General features: G+C 37.1%; 1 protein-coding gene across 2 annotated transcripts in view; it reads right to left on the bottom strand.

Annotated features, from left to right (window-relative positions):
• CBL (Cbl proto-oncogene, E3 ubiquitin protein ligase) overlaps positions 1-15,677 on the bottom strand; it is a 74,083-nt gene that overhangs the window by 31,786 nt on the left and 26,620 nt on the right. For both annotated transcript variants that reach the window (XM_010830460.1, XM_010830461.1), the window contains exons 2-3: positions 2,909-3,055; positions 699-855 (exon numbers count right to left, since the gene is read on the bottom strand). In XM_010830460.1, coding sequence (XP_010828762.1) covers positions 699-855; positions 2,909-3,055 — 304 coding nt within the window. The remainder of the gene's footprint in view (positions 1-698; positions 856-2,908; positions 3,056-15,677) is intronic.

Here is a 15,677-nt window from a genome sequence, read left to right as displayed (position 1 = left end):
TACTTTAAGGGAAGATAAACATGTTTGGGAAATAAAAACTTTGAAAAGCTAAAAAGAAAATAACACATGCTTATAGGGAGAAGCCTAACTGTGCAAAATACAGAAAATTTTCAAGCAGCTCTAACCTGCTGGAGCTACTACTAGAGTAATGATGAGGTTAAACAACAGGCAAAAACAGAGAAAACAGGGCAAGGCCTGATGTTCAAGTAAGAAGTTCCAAATAAAGGTTTATGCAAGGTTGCATATACACACATTATTTTTAGAAAAGGAAAGGAGTTGTGAACCATCAATGCATCTCAGTATTAGTCAAGAATTTTAATACCACAGGAGAAAAAGCTGGAAACATACATAAATGTCCAGTAGCTGAACTCAGGAAGTATATTATACCCATTTTTAGGGTAAAATACAAAAATTAAAATGATGCAAAGAAAAAAAAAATGATGTAAAGAATATTTAACAGAGAAAGATTATAAATATGAGGAGAATAAGCAGATTATATAGTTACTCTTTTTACATACATATATACACACACACATATAAAATACAGAGTAGTTTTAACCTTTTTTTAAACTATAGTTTCTAGAATAAAAATACTTTTATAATAGGCAAACTCCCAAATATCCAAATGTTATTTTTTTAAAAGGTTCCCCTTCAGAAAAGTGGCAATAATTAGTTCAGCCAACATTTTAGCATACTACCTGAAAGAGTCTCGTAAAGATATCGAATTCAAAAACTGAAATATAATCATTGCAGGTCAGATCAATAGTGGATTTCAGAGCCATGGCCTCCAGCCCAGAACTGATGGGATGTACTTCATGAAGGGCCTGTCTGAAGCTCTTCCAAGGGACTATTGTCCTAGGGTGGCGGTGAGAGAGAAGGCACAGAATAAGATAGCAGATAATTCCAGGCATTGCTACAGTCAAGGAAAACAGTCTCTTTAAATTCTCAAAATCCACTTAAATTTTCTTAGAGAAACTGAATTATGTTTTACATTGATAACAGAAAAGGCATAAACGATACGTTTCTTAACTTCCTATTGAGTAAATTAATAATAGAGACATCTTTTCCCGCTTTTCTTTGGCAGAATGCCACAAGTTAATCCCCTTTCTCACCTTCAGACATTTGCTGTATTAGAGAAGCAGGAAGAGAGATGAGATTATCCTTTTTGTATTAGAGATGTAACCTGTGGCCAGATCTTCACTTACTGTATTTAAACTAACCTTTTAAAAGCACATAAAACACCCTGATTCTTTTGAGGAACCCACACTATCAAGGACTACACTTGAGGAATATAAAGCTTAAGGTACAAGAAGAAAAGAGTTCTGATACAAATGAAGAAGAAATTATTTAACAAAAGAATGATTAAACTCCAGATATGGCTAGCAAAGGGTACTGTGGGATATCTATTTCTCAAGATCAAAAAAATAAATAAAGTAAAATCTCATTGCCTTTATGTATTCACCTGCCTGATAGAGATCAAGTGGCAATTCAAACTCTTTTCTAAAGTAGATAGTTACTAAGTTAAAGTAACAAAGTTAAACTCATGCCCATCCTCTTCAACTAGGTTTTTTAAAATCACTAATCATTCTATATCTGATGCTTAAACACAACTTTTTAAAATAAAGCAAGCATTTAACATACATCAAATCAATATGCAGTATATACCTGAGACTAACTTAACAGTGTGCATCAATTATATTGCAATTAAAAAAAAAAAAAGCATTCAAAGAGAGACTTACATTAGGATCTGTATATTCAACTGAAAAATTTTATTGTTTTCTACTTTTTCAGTTCTTTGATTTAAAATGTCAGAGTATATTCAAGAACATTTATATTAATACTGAGAAACAAAAACTTGACTTAAATCATGGGCTTCCCTGGTGGCTCAGTGGTAAAGAATCCGCCTGCTAATGCAGGAGACATGGGTTCAATTCTTATTCTTATTCCAGGAGGATCCCACATGCGTGGAGCAGTTGAGCGAGTCCCTGTGCCACAACTCTGAGCCTGTGCTCTAGAGCCCGGGGACCTGAACTACTGAAGCCCTCATGTCCTAGAGCCTGTGCTCCGCAAGAGAAGCCATTGCGATGAGAAGCCCATGCACCCCAATCAGAGAGTAGCCCCTGCTTGCAGCAACTAAAGAAAAGCCTGTGCAACAGCAAAGACACAGCACAGCCAAATAAATATTTTTTTTTTTTATAAAAAGGACAATATAACAAAGTGGAAACACAAGCCACAGACATCTCTAATGTTAGTGACTAACAAAGAATTAGTATCTTACAATAGGAAAAAGACAAGTCTATAGGAAAACAGCCAAGTCAGAAAAAGAACCTAGACAGGTGACAAATGTGAAAAGGTGCTCAAGCTCCCTTGTCATTAAGAATATAAAGCAAAATATGATACCAATTCATATTACCAGTGTTAGCCAAATTGCAGAGCTACTGGAACACATGCATACTACTCAAAGGAATAGAAACTGGTACAACCACTTTGGAAAGCAGTTAGGCAATGTATGGCAAAGCAGATGTGAAACCCCTGACTCAGCAATTCCACTCCTAAGTATGTAAGTATTGAGAAACTCCTGCATATGAAGGCAAATACAATTTTGTTTTCTGTAGCACTGCTTGCAATAGCAAATAATTTGAAATGTATGTGTTCATTAACAGCATAATGGATTAGAAAAAAGAGAACAGCATGGGTTTCAACAGAACGGCAAAGGTCTATCTACTTCTTTAAGAAAAAAAAACACAAACATGATCAGAACAACAACAACAAAAAAACCAGGCTAATATTTACCACAGTTGGGAAGTAGTTATGCATATATTCATTATTTTTCTGTTTCAAACTAAACAAAAACCCAAAATACAAGCTTCAGTTCTTCATAGTTTAAATTCATTATTTTGACACTTACTTTTCCCCAAAAGCTTTCCTCCAAAATTCTGCAGCATCTGCTTTAGTAATCCGAAACGTGTCTCCTTGAAAGAGTCCACTTGGGAAGATTCCTTTTAGTTCTGCCAGCATGTGGCTGAAGATCAGGGACAGTTTGGTCAGGTTTCGCCTAAAAATGATCAGAAGTGCAATGGTTAAATGAGAACATAAAATTATTTTTATTTTAAATGTGCTGAATCCACTACACCAGGTGTGTGATTATAATGCAAGAAAGACTGTTGCATTCATTGAAGTCCACTCATGTCCCTCCATTCAAATAGGCATTAACAGGTAAATAAGAAAAAAAAATTTAACAGTAATCTATTTCAAGACTTTTAATCTTAAATTAATAAGGCCTAATAACTGAGCATAAACTTCTGTGAACAAATCTATCTTTTTTAGGCTGATAGATAAAAGAGGACTCAACCAAAAAGTGTAAGAAGTTGTACACTGCTGTAACCATTCACTCACAAAAGAGATGTTAGAAAAGCAAAATATATTATTTCCTGCTTTGCATAAACTAATCTGGATGTTTAAATTATCCCAACTCATCTAAATTAAAAGTAAATTAAAAATCCTCAATAAACAGGACTATTTAAATATCCAGAACAAATATTGTCATTAATCAGACCTAAAAGAGATAAGTTTTCCTCTTTAAGGAACTTCTTTTTCTTTATAAAAAACTAAAAACCAACATCCAAACCATGGAAAAATTTCTAAATAAGTGCACATGCTGCTGCTAGATTTTAACAAGGTAACTTTCACCTGACCACCTCTGTTTAATGGTTGTGGTGATAAAGTACCAATTCAATACACCAGATGATGTCTCCACTTTCAAGTGTGTACTTAAATCAGATTATCTCGGTAATCTTTAACGGTACTGCTACAGAACAACATACAGATGTCTTAGATATTGCTATTCACCAAACCAGCTACTATTACAGTTGCTTATTTTCCCTTGCCTCAACAATTAGTATTTATGTATTAAAAGTCAATTCTTGTCATACAAGTAGACGATAAAATTTCAAGTCAATTCATGATCAATTTTATTGCCTCAAAATTCTCTTTAACACAGATTTTTCTTTTCACCATTAGTCCCATCTTTGTCCTTCCTAGATAAAATGCTGCACCAAGTCCCTATAGCCCTAACTTTTCGGTAAAATACTTCTGAAACCTTTCTAATCAGCTTTTCAACAAATCAGCTTAAGTTTTCTGGTATCTGTCTTTTGCACTTGTATCAAGTTTTACTCTAATTTTCCTATTTCTGAAAGCACCAAAAAAGTGATAAAATCAATATTCATTGAAGTCAGTCTAAAATAATTCATATGCCAAATAGCTCAAGTAAGTTGTAAAGCTCAAGTAAGTACGTTGAAAAACACAATCACTTATCCAATCCCTAAACTCCATTAATTGTTTTCCTCTTGGTATTTTAAGAGCCTTCAATTGTTGCTGGTTAGGACAGTTACTATTTTAATAAACAGGAAACAAAAACAGAGACTATTGAGATATATATATATATATATCACAGATAATAATATAGAAAATCTGCAAAGCACAAATTATTCCCAATGACTTCCCAAAGTCTTCAGCAGGACACCAGACTGCACAATGCACTAAACTCTAATATTTACATAACATTTTGCAAAATGTTAATCCTTAAAGATAAGCAAGAGAGAGTCCTGATTCCCTTAAGATATGCTAAATTGCTGAGAACTATGTGTAAAGAACTATGCTAAACAGTACAGCAGAGTAACATATATGACAGAAAATACACATATTACAAAGTTACAACAGAGATCTTTTTGGAAGAAACAGTTTGAATCCTCCTTCTTCCTGAAAATGTCTTTCCTTAGTTTCTCCAGTGTCATCCTCTCTTGGTTCTCCTACTTGCTTTTGTTCTTCCTTTTTTCCTTTCTATCCTCCTAAAACAGCTATTTCCCAAGAATCTGCTCTAAACTGAAGAATCTGCTCTCCATTTCCTTTCTTTCTCCATGCACTCTTATGACTCTTCCTTTGCTAACTCAAGGATTCAAAAACTGCTTTGCAAAAGATTCCCAAATCTTAGGCCTTGGTAGCTTTCCAACTGCCTACTGTATTTCTCCAATCAAATGCTAGCACCTCAAAGCAACATTCTCAGACTTACACTAACCTTCCTTGAGTGAGGCGTTAATAAATTTGGAATTTGAGATTAACAGATATATACAGTTCAGTTCAGTCACTTAGTCATGTCTGACTCTTTGTGATCTATGGACTGCAGCACATCAGGCCTCCCTGTCCATCACCAACTCCCAGAGCCTACCCAAACCCATGTCCATTGAGTCGGTGATGTCACCCAACCATCTCATCCTCTGTCATCCCCTTCTCCTCCAGCCCTCAATCTTTCCCAGCATCAGGGTCTTTTCCAATGAGTCAGCTCTTCCCATCAGGCGGCCAAAGTATTGGAGTTTCAGCTTCAACATCAGTCCCTCCAATGAACACCCAGGATTGATCTCCTTTAGGATGGACTGGTTGGACCTCCTTGCAGTCCAAGGGACTCTCAAGAGTCTTCTCCAACACCACAGTTCAAAAGCATCAATTCTTCGGCACTCAGCTCTCTTTACAGTCCAACTCTCATATCCATACATGACTACTGGAAAAATCATAGCCTTGACTAGACAGACCTTTGTTGGCAAAGTAATGCCTCTGCTTTTTAATATGCTGTCTAGGTTGGTCATAACTTTCCTTCCAAGGAGTAAGCACCTTTTGATTTCATGGCTGCAATCACCATCTGCAGTACTACATACAAAATAAATAGCAAGGACCTACTGTACAACAGAGCTATATTCAGTATCTTGCAATAACCTATATGGAAAATAATCTGAAAAAGAATATATGTATAAAACTGAACCACTTTGCTATAACCTTGAAACATTATAAATCAACTATACTTCAATCAAAAAACTTGTCTTTAGTCTATTCCTATACATGTTCAATCACACCACATATAACTACCTACCTTTTAAGGGGAGGGGGACACAATTTCTATACTACCAATGAGACAAAATCCAGCTCAGCTTTGATTTTAGACTTTCCACTAACCTGGGTCTAACCTACCTTTATAACTAATTTCACTAGCATATTCCAGCCAAACTGAATATTTTCAGTTCACTTGCTCAGTCATGTCCGACTCTTTGCAACCCCATTGACTGTAGCACATCAGGCTCCCCTGTCCATCACCAACTTTCAGAGCTTGCTCAAACAGATGTCCATCAAGCCAGTGATACCTTCCAACCATCTCATTCTCTGTCTTTCCCTTCTCCTCCCGCTTTCAATCTTTCCCAGCATCAGGGTCTTTTCCAGTGAGTCAGTTCTTCACATCAGGTGGCCCCAAAGTATTGGAGTTTCAGCTTCAACATCAGTCCTTCTAATGAATATTCAGGACTGATTTCCTTTAGGATTGACTGGTTTAATCTCCTTGCAGTCCAAGGGACTCTCAAGAGTCTTCTCCAACACCACAGTTCAAAAGCATCAATTCTTCAGCACTCAGCTTTCTTTATAGTCCAACTCTCACATTCATACATGACCACTGGAAAAACCATAGCTTGGACTAAACGAACCCTTGCTGGCAAAGTAATGTCTCTGCTTTTTAGTATGCTGTCTAGGTTGGTCATAGCTTTTCTTCCAAGGAGCAAGCATCTTTTTGATTTCATGGTTGTAGTCACCATCTGCTGTGATTTTGGAGCCCCCCAATTTCCCATGAAGTGATGGGACCAGATGCCATTATCTTAAGTTTTCTGAATGTTAAGCTTTAAGCCAGCTTTTTCACTCTCTTCTTTCACTTTCATCAAGAGGCTCTTTAGTTCTTCTTCTCTTTCAGCCATAAGGGTGGTATCATCTGCATATCTGAGGTTATTGATATTTCTCCCAGCAATCTTGATTCCAGCTTGTGCTTCATCCAGCCTGACATTTCGCATGATGTACTCTGCATGTAAGTTATATAAGCAGGGTGACAATATACAGCCTTGATGTACTCCTTTCCCGATTTTGAACCAATCTGTTGTTCCATGTCCAGTTCTAACTGTTGCTTCTTGACCTGCATACAGATTTCTCAGGAGGCAGGTCAGGTGATCTCCTATTCCCATCTCTTGAAGAATTTTCCAGTTTGTTGGGATCCACAGAGTCAAAGGCTTTGGCATAGTCAATAAAGCAGATGTTTTTCTGGAACTCTCTTGCTTTTTCGATGATTCAACAGATGTTGGCGATTGGATCTCTGGTTCCTCTGCCTTTTCTAAATCCAGCTTGAACATCTGGAAGTTCACAGTTCACATTCTATTGAAGCCTGACTTGAAGAATTTTGAGCATAACTTTGCTAGCGTGTGAGATGAGTGCAATTGTGCAGTAGTTTGAATATTCTTTGACATTGCCTTTCTTTGCAACTGGAATGAAAACTGACCTTTCCCAGTCCTGTGGCCACTGCTGAGTTTTCCAAATTTGCTGGCATATTGACTGCAGCACTTTCACAGCATCATCTTTCAGGATTTGAACTAGCTCAACTGGAATTCCATCACCCACCTCCACTAGCTTTGTTCATAGTGATGCTTTCTAAGGCCCACTTGACTTCACATTCCAGTATGTCTGGCTCTAGGGGAGTGATCACACCATTGTGGTTACCTGGGCCATGAAGATCTTTTTTATATAGTTCTTCTGTGTATTGCTGCCACCTCTTCTTAATATCTTTTGCTTCTGTTATGGACAAGAAATGGTCCATACCGTTTCTATCCTTTACTGTGCCCATCTTTGCCTGAAATGTTCCCTTGGTATCTCTAATTTTCTTGAAGAGATCTCTAGTCTTTCCCATTCTATTGTTTTCCTCTATTTCTTTGCATTGATCACTAAGGAAGGCTTTCTTATCTCTCCTTGCTATTTTTGGAACTGTGCATTCAACTCTTCTCCTTTGCCTTTAGCTTGTTTTCCCAGCTATTTGTAAGGCTTCCTCAGAGAACCATTTTGCCTTTCTGTATTTCTTTTTCATTTTACCTTTTCTTATACATGCTACCCCGATTCACTTTTTCGTCTCCAAATCACTATGTATTTGTTCCTTAATTTGAAAAAGACCCAGCTTAAATGTCAGTTTCCTAAGAGGCTAGCTAGAGGTAACAAACCTCTAAAATATCCTGAGTATTTTCAATGCAGTTCTTCTCCATGTCATCTGAACCCATCCTGTACTACAGTTATCTGTGTACACGAGGGCTGAATTCATTTCTGATGTATATTTATATCCTTCTGGCATCATTTCTAACCTTTATTACACCTCCAGAAAATATGTGACTTTATACTATGTGCTAGGCACTAGGGATGGATACAACAATGAACAAGACAAAATTCCTGGTTTTAGAGCACTCCCATTTCCTTGGTATCAGGGTTGTATGAGAAAAAGGCTTTGAAGAAAAACAAAGCAGGGTATGCAAAGAGAGGCCTGTATGGTTGCTGTCTTTAGAGAGGAGGGTCTTACGGTCCTCTCTGAGTGGTGATTTTTCAGGCCAATTCTGAAGTGAAGGCAGGAAGCCAGTCTTTGGGTGACTGGGCCATGTCGATATCTTTGACTTTTCAAATAATTTTCCACTAAGAATCTACCAGGTATCCAGTACTATGCTGGATGAGAGATAAAATACACAAACCAAAATATAATGGGCCAAAAAGTTATTTTAATTTGTGGAGTAAGCCACAACAAGGAGAAAGTTATTGACCACAAGGATATAATGGCACCAGGTGCATAAGAACAATCTGAAGTGCTGGCTGAAACAGTTACTGAAAATCAATTTAAAACATTTTCCTACTCAAGGATGCATCTCCCAAAAAGCCAGCTTATATTTCTTAAAACCACCAGAGATGTGCACCATAAGCATCACACTTCTTAAAAGGAAAAAAAAGAAACTATAAAAGCCCATGCATGGATCAGAGTATTTGGTAAGTGGTCTGAGTTGCAGTTCTATTAAAAAACATTTTAAGGCAGTAGGCTTATGGTTCAGTGCCTTCAGGGCAGAATTTAACCAGCAAAATCTGTCTAAACTTGTAACCTTAGAGCAATGAAGCATGATGGATATTTGGGCTTATTACAAAAAATTACATTTCAAAATTCTGTCAGCAGTTACTTCAACTTATACAATGTGCTCTAATATTTCTCCAAAGATGCACAGAGGAACACAACTATTCAATTTTTCTTGTAAATGCACTGAAGACAAAACTTGTCTTTCTTAACTTTGAGTGGTAGCAAAAGCTTTTCTTTAATTCAGTATTTGAAGGCAGTTTTTACTACCCTTAACGCTAACCTTCACATCTAAGTAACTGCAAATTCTACTCTATAGCTTCCATCTTTCTTTTCTCTTGTCCTCTCACAACTTCCCCAGAATCAAACGCTGATTCAGTATGCAGTTATCAGTTTTTAAAAAGGTTCAGGACTGGTGTGAGTTCTTCTCCCCAACCTCGGGTCCGACTCTAAAAGCCAAAGTACCTTTGTACCTCAGGCCTAATATAATGGTATACATGTTTCCATGTATACTTTCAGCTAAAAGGGACTAAGATTTATGTGTCACCAATACACAAGGATACTGAAAATTAAATGACCACTGTTCCTGTTTTAGCTTCAAAAGTAAAAAGATAAATACAACCTGACAGAAACCACAATCACCATTTCTACAGATCAAGCAAGACAGTGTTGGAAAGCAGCCTTTATATTAATATGAAACAAACAGAAAACTCCTTAAAGGAGGCCAACCAATGAATTTTCTATTACACAAAATACTAAAACACAAGCTGCCATGTTACTCTTGGCCACAAAGTACTTCGCAAAGAGGAAATGGAAAAAAGAACATAGTATGGGGAGATATATTAACCCTCTATATTAAAGTGTATCTATTAATGTTTAAGTTAAGTACAGAGAACAGTACCATTCTTTTTTGTTATAACGAGAATGTTCCATCCCAAAAAAAGTTTCAAGAAAAAGACTTTTGAGAAATTAATATTAAGAGATTGAGATCTAGGAAAAAAATTCAATGATGACTTACAAAACAATCAGTCCAATGCATTCATAAAGATATTCTCACAGTTACTTTTTCTGAAACTACATTTTGATAGTCAGCTGCTGTCATTCAGTGGCTAAACTGCATAACTGACAGCATGCTGTTTATTCTTTCTACAAAAGAGTACTTGAAAATATATATGATAATAGTCAAGACAACTAGGGACTTCGCTGGCAGTCAAGGGGTTAGGATACCATGTTTCCACTACAGGAGGCACAGGTTCAGTCTCTGGTCAGGGAACTAAGATCCCATATGCTGTGTAGCATGGCCAAAAAATAGGGGGAAAAAGACAACTAGAAATCTAAAATGTATTTCCTGGTCTCCCATTAGTTTACTGTGTCCTGCAACAGTTATTTAAACTTTCTGAGCCTCCACTGACTCAAATGTAATATAAGGAAACTGGAACCAATTACTCCCAAAGGTATCTTTCCACTTATAAAAATGTATAAATGTATGTTATTATCACTGATTTGAAACTGGAAAAGAAACCTTAACTTCAGCAGTTTAACTACATAATAAGATTGAAGAAGTCATAAGAGAAAAAAAGCCAGCACTTTACCCTTATATGACAGAGGGCTAGAAATTATGTCAAGAAACAAGAATTTTTTAAAGTACATTTTATTTCTGCCTGCAAAAATTTAATAAACTTACATCTTATGGAATTTAAAAAGTTACTTGTATGAACCGTATATGGGGATAAATTAAAATACTGTTGTCTACTCTAGTACTAGGAGTCTACTAAATTCCAGAATTTGTACTAAATTATTTTACTCAAAGAATTTTATCATTTCTGAAAAAATAACATCAAAAATCATCCCAGCTAAGTGAAAATACTGTCACATGTGAAAATGGTTCAAACTGGTTCAGAACTCTTATTTTTAAAAAGCAAAGAAAGTGGAACTTTCCTCTTGAAAACAATAATTTAGGTAACTGTAGCATCTAGGTGATAGGTATACAATTATTGTAAAATTTTTCCCAATTTTCCTGTATGACTGAAAAATTTTATAATAAAACACTGGTGGGGAAAACCCTAACAATCTATTTTAATAGTATCTGTAGACCCAATGATCCTGTACTTCCCAGGGAGTAAATTTCAGAATGATTAACACTTAATACAAGGATTGACAAACAAGCTGCACACCATTATATAATACCATTTTGGAGCAGTAAAGTATTTCCCAAATAAGGTCACAATATAACTCACTCTGCCACTCAGTCATGGTGTAAGCTGTAAAACCTATACAGATGGTGAGAAATAATCATACTGCTCAACAGTGACATGATCAATGCTTTTAAGTATTTCATTTACTGGTACCATTTCAGGGATAACTGTGTTGCTTTTTCTATTCTTTAAACTCCAAAACTTTATATGCAAGCACCAGTGTCATCCAAAGAACGCTGAGTGAGAACATACTGAGATGACATTTATAACTCAATAGCAGCATCCTCTGCTCACAGTAATCAGCTTTAAAAATAGATACAACGGAACTTCTTTCAGCAAAGCTTCACAGGAAGTCAATGAAGTACTGTTTAACTCTTATCTGCTTAAGCTGCTAAAAAAAAAAAAAAAAAAAGGAGGGAGGTGAAGCAAAAACCATCACCTATTGAAAAAAAGTACTAAGCCAATATATCTAAAAATATCAATGACCTTTTTTACTTAACACATATTAAGTGTATTTGATAATATACTAATGGTCATGCTTTTGAGACCCCCCAAGTTACATGGTAACAGATTAGAACAGTATTATTCAGAGCATTTGGAGTCATTTCATAGAATTTTAAACCTGAAGAAACACTAATCTCATTTACCAGGTAAAGGGGAAGGCAGTAGCCTGCAAAAGAATCTCCAACATGACCCTCTGTTACAACCTTAAAACATAGACTCAATCTCCTTAATCTCCCTACACCAAAATCCTCAATGATTTACCAATAACTACCAAAAACGTTCAAGCCACTCTGCTTAATAAGTCTAAGCATGCACAGTATGGTCCTGATTGACTTTTCCAGACATATACTACTCAATATTTCCAAAAACATTCTATATTTTCCAGGCCCCAGGCCTATTTATATCAATAATCTATGTCTCTCTTTCTCATAGTAACATTAAGAGTTTACTATGTATCAGATAGGCTCTTCCGGTGGCTCAGGCAGTAAAGAATCTGCCAGCAATGCGGGAGACCCACGTTCGATCCCTGGGCTGGGAAGATCCCCTGGAGAAGGGAATGGCTATCCACTCCAGTATTTTTGCCTGGAGTATTCCATGGACAGAGGAGCCTGGCAGGCTACAGTCTATAGGGTCTCAGAGAGTCAGACGCGACTGAGCAACCAACACTTGCACTTTTTTCATGTATCAGATACTTTGTTAAGCTATATGTATACCTCATTTAATTCTCATAATAGTGCTTTGAAACAGAAATTACTAATGCTATTTTACAAGGAGAAACAAAGACTTTAGTAACATCAAATAAGCTGTCCAGGTCACAGAGGTAGTAAGTGACAGAGCAGGTCTGTGATTCAAGAGCCCAGGCCTGCTGGTGTGATAGGTATCATTTCCTTTCCAATGACTATGGTTACAGAAATCTTGCCCATTCAAAATTCATTTTAAACGCTGTCTTCTCAGAAATGTATTCCCAGTCTTCATTTAGTGTCTAGTTTCAAACTCAGACACACGCCTGCCACGCCTCACAGCATCTTGTTCATACTCTGTTCTGGCTTCATCATGTCCCACTGTGTATCAGGTGTCTTATTCCCCAACAGGATGACAACTCCTTAAGGGCAGGCGCAGTGAGGGTGTCTTGTACACTCTATCCCCTGCAGTGGTGAGCACACTGCCTTGCACTTAGACATTCCATAAATTTAGAGGATTGAAAAATATTCCTTATTTTTTAAATAAACTTTTTATTATGGGATTTTAGATTTACAGAAAAGCTGAAAAGATGGTACAAGGCATTCCCCCATATACCCCTCATTCAATGGTGTCCCTTAATAGTACCATCTTATAGTCCTGTGGTACATCTGTCAAAACTAAGAAACTGTCAGTACAGTGCTATTAACTAAACCCTAGACTTTATCCAGGGTTCACCAGTTACTTTTTCCATTAATGTCCTTATCTATCCAGGGATCTAATCTAGAGTACTACATTATATTTATCCACACATCTCCTTAGTCTCCCCTGGTCTGTAATAGTTCCTCAGTCATTCCTTATTTTTCATGATCTTAAACTGTTTTGAGGAGTACCAGTTACATATTTTTGTAGAAGGTGTCTCAGTTTCTATTTAGCCGATGTTTTTCTCATGCTTTGACTGGGGTTATCAGCTTTATGGTCACAATACCACAGAGGTGCCTAACTCATCACATAATACTGGAGAGCACATGAAGTCCCAGGACATCACTGGTGATATTAACTTTGACCACCTGAGTAGGTACCTAACTCATCACATAATACTAGAGGGCACATGAAGTCCCAGGACTGACCACCTGAGTTAAGGCACTAAGGATTTGCCGTGCTTCTCCACTTACTACTGGAAAAGATTTTTTTTTTCACAGATACATTCCTTCTTTCATAACTCATGTAAAACAGGGCACTTATACTCGTCACTATTTTTAAATGATTAATGTGATATTCTCATTAAAGCACACACTATAAAGACATAGTATTTATAAGTTAATACCTTTGGTTTTTAGTGCATTTGGAAAAAACAAAAACAGCTTAAAACTCATTGAGAACATTTAGCAAATGTTCACTAAGTTACATTAACTTAAGGTACTAACTATCATCATTTCCTAAAGAGGTCAAGAATATAATCAGACTTCCCTATCTTTCAAAACCACCTCTGAATTTACTCACCCCAAATTCTGAAAGGTAACTGGAGCATCTATCTGCAGCTAAAAGCAAATTAACCCTGAGAACTGATTACTATTTCTCTATGTGTGCATGCTTAGTCGCTCAGCTGTGTCTGACTTTTTGTGATCCCGTGGACTGCAGCCCATCAGGTCCCACATCCATGGGACTTCTCAGGAAAGAATACTAGAGTGGGGAGCCATTCCCTTCTCCAAAGGGTCTTCCTGGAGAAGATGCCCTCGAAGGATCGAACTTTCATCTCTTGCGCTGCAGGTGGATTCTTTATGGTCTGAACCACCAGGGAAGCCCACTATTTCTCTACACCAGTGACTTAAAGAATATACAAATACATCAGTAACATAATACAGAAATCTCCAAAACTTCCCATACCCCTCAACAAGTGACAAGAACTACCAAGCACCTTCAGAAGTTTTATCTCGTGAACTTAAAAAAAAAAGTTTAAAATATACAGATATACAGACAAATTATACACCGAGGGAGAGACAGCTCTAATAGAATCTAATCAAATACGTAAAAAGCGTATCAAATTGTCATTAATTATTTAACTCCTGAGTATATGATTTATCAGACATCCATTTCCATTTCAAATACATGGCTTCCCAGAACAAACACAGAGTAACTACAAGATTTTGCTGTTCTCAAAAGTTGGGAAAGAAGAAATTTTCTGTATCTAACTGAATCTCCTCTATGTGGAGGCATCAAAATCAGAGAATCTTTATCACTGCCATTTTCTGCAATGTATTTTCCATGAAAAATAATTCTCCTCAAGTTCAAGAATCTGTGTCTGTACAACTCTGGTGTTAGTATTTTACTTAGTAGTATTTAATTAGCAGCATTTTACAAAATTTAATATGGTTTTATTAAAAAGCTATAGATAAAGACAACGTCAGATAACATAGGAAAGGTCTTCCTGGCCCTGACCAGTTATCAAAGCAAACTCACACATTTAGGCAGACTTTGCTGAGGACTAGAGTAAAGTGTCAAAAGAGCATGGGTGGGAGAACCACTAATTAAAACTAATATGTTTTAGGAGGTTTCTTGGATTTCAAAGAATAGATGGGATTTCAAAAGACAATATGGGAGGGCAAGGGATTCCAAGTCAAGGTAATGACCAAAGCAAAGGCTCAGTAGAAAAAAGTTCAGGGACTGGCAAATAGATGGACATGGGCTTCCCAGTAGCTCAGTGGTAAAGAATCCATCTGCAATGCAGGAGTTACAGGTTCAATCCCTGGGTCAGGAAGATCCCCTGGAGAAGGAAATGGCAACCCACACCAGTACTCTTCCCTGGAAAATTCCATGGACTAAGGAGCCTGATAGGCTACAGTCCATGGGGTCGCAAAGAGTCAGACACCACTGAGCGACTGAGCATGGGCTAGACTGTAGAATCATGGCAGCATGTGATAAAACTGAGTAACACAAGCAGGACTCAAAATGTAGAGATTTAATTACCATGATGAGGGAGATTACAGATGCAACAGGACGTCATTAAGGGTTTGGAACTGAGGAGTGACATCGAATCTGTTTCAAGGCCATAAATGATAGCAGTATGCAAGATGAAACAGACAGGAAATGACAAAAAGCAGCAAGCTCAATCAGGATAGTACTGCAGCAGAAAGGTAATGGGAGCCCAAAAATGGGCAGTAAAATAAGACAGATTTGAGAGAGACTGCAGAAGTAAAGGGAGAAGGCAATGGCACCCCACTCCAGTACTCTTGCCTGGAAAATCCCATGGACAGCAGAGCCTGGTAGGCTGCAGTCCATGGGGTCCCAAAGAGTCGGACACGACTGAGCAACTTCACTTTCACTTTTCACTCTTTTTTTTTTTTTTTTAT

Source organism: Bison bison, unplaced genomic scaffold (genome assembly GCF_000754665.1).
Source record: "Bison bison bison isolate TAMUID 2011002044 unplaced genomic scaffold, Bison_UMD1.0 scf7180017864518, whole genome shotgun sequence".
Taxonomy (NCBI): Eukaryota; Metazoa; Chordata; class Mammalia; order Artiodactyla; family Bovidae; genus Bison; species Bison bison.
Note: the sequence above shows the minus strand (reverse complement) of the source record. Positions and strands in the feature narration are given on the sequence as shown.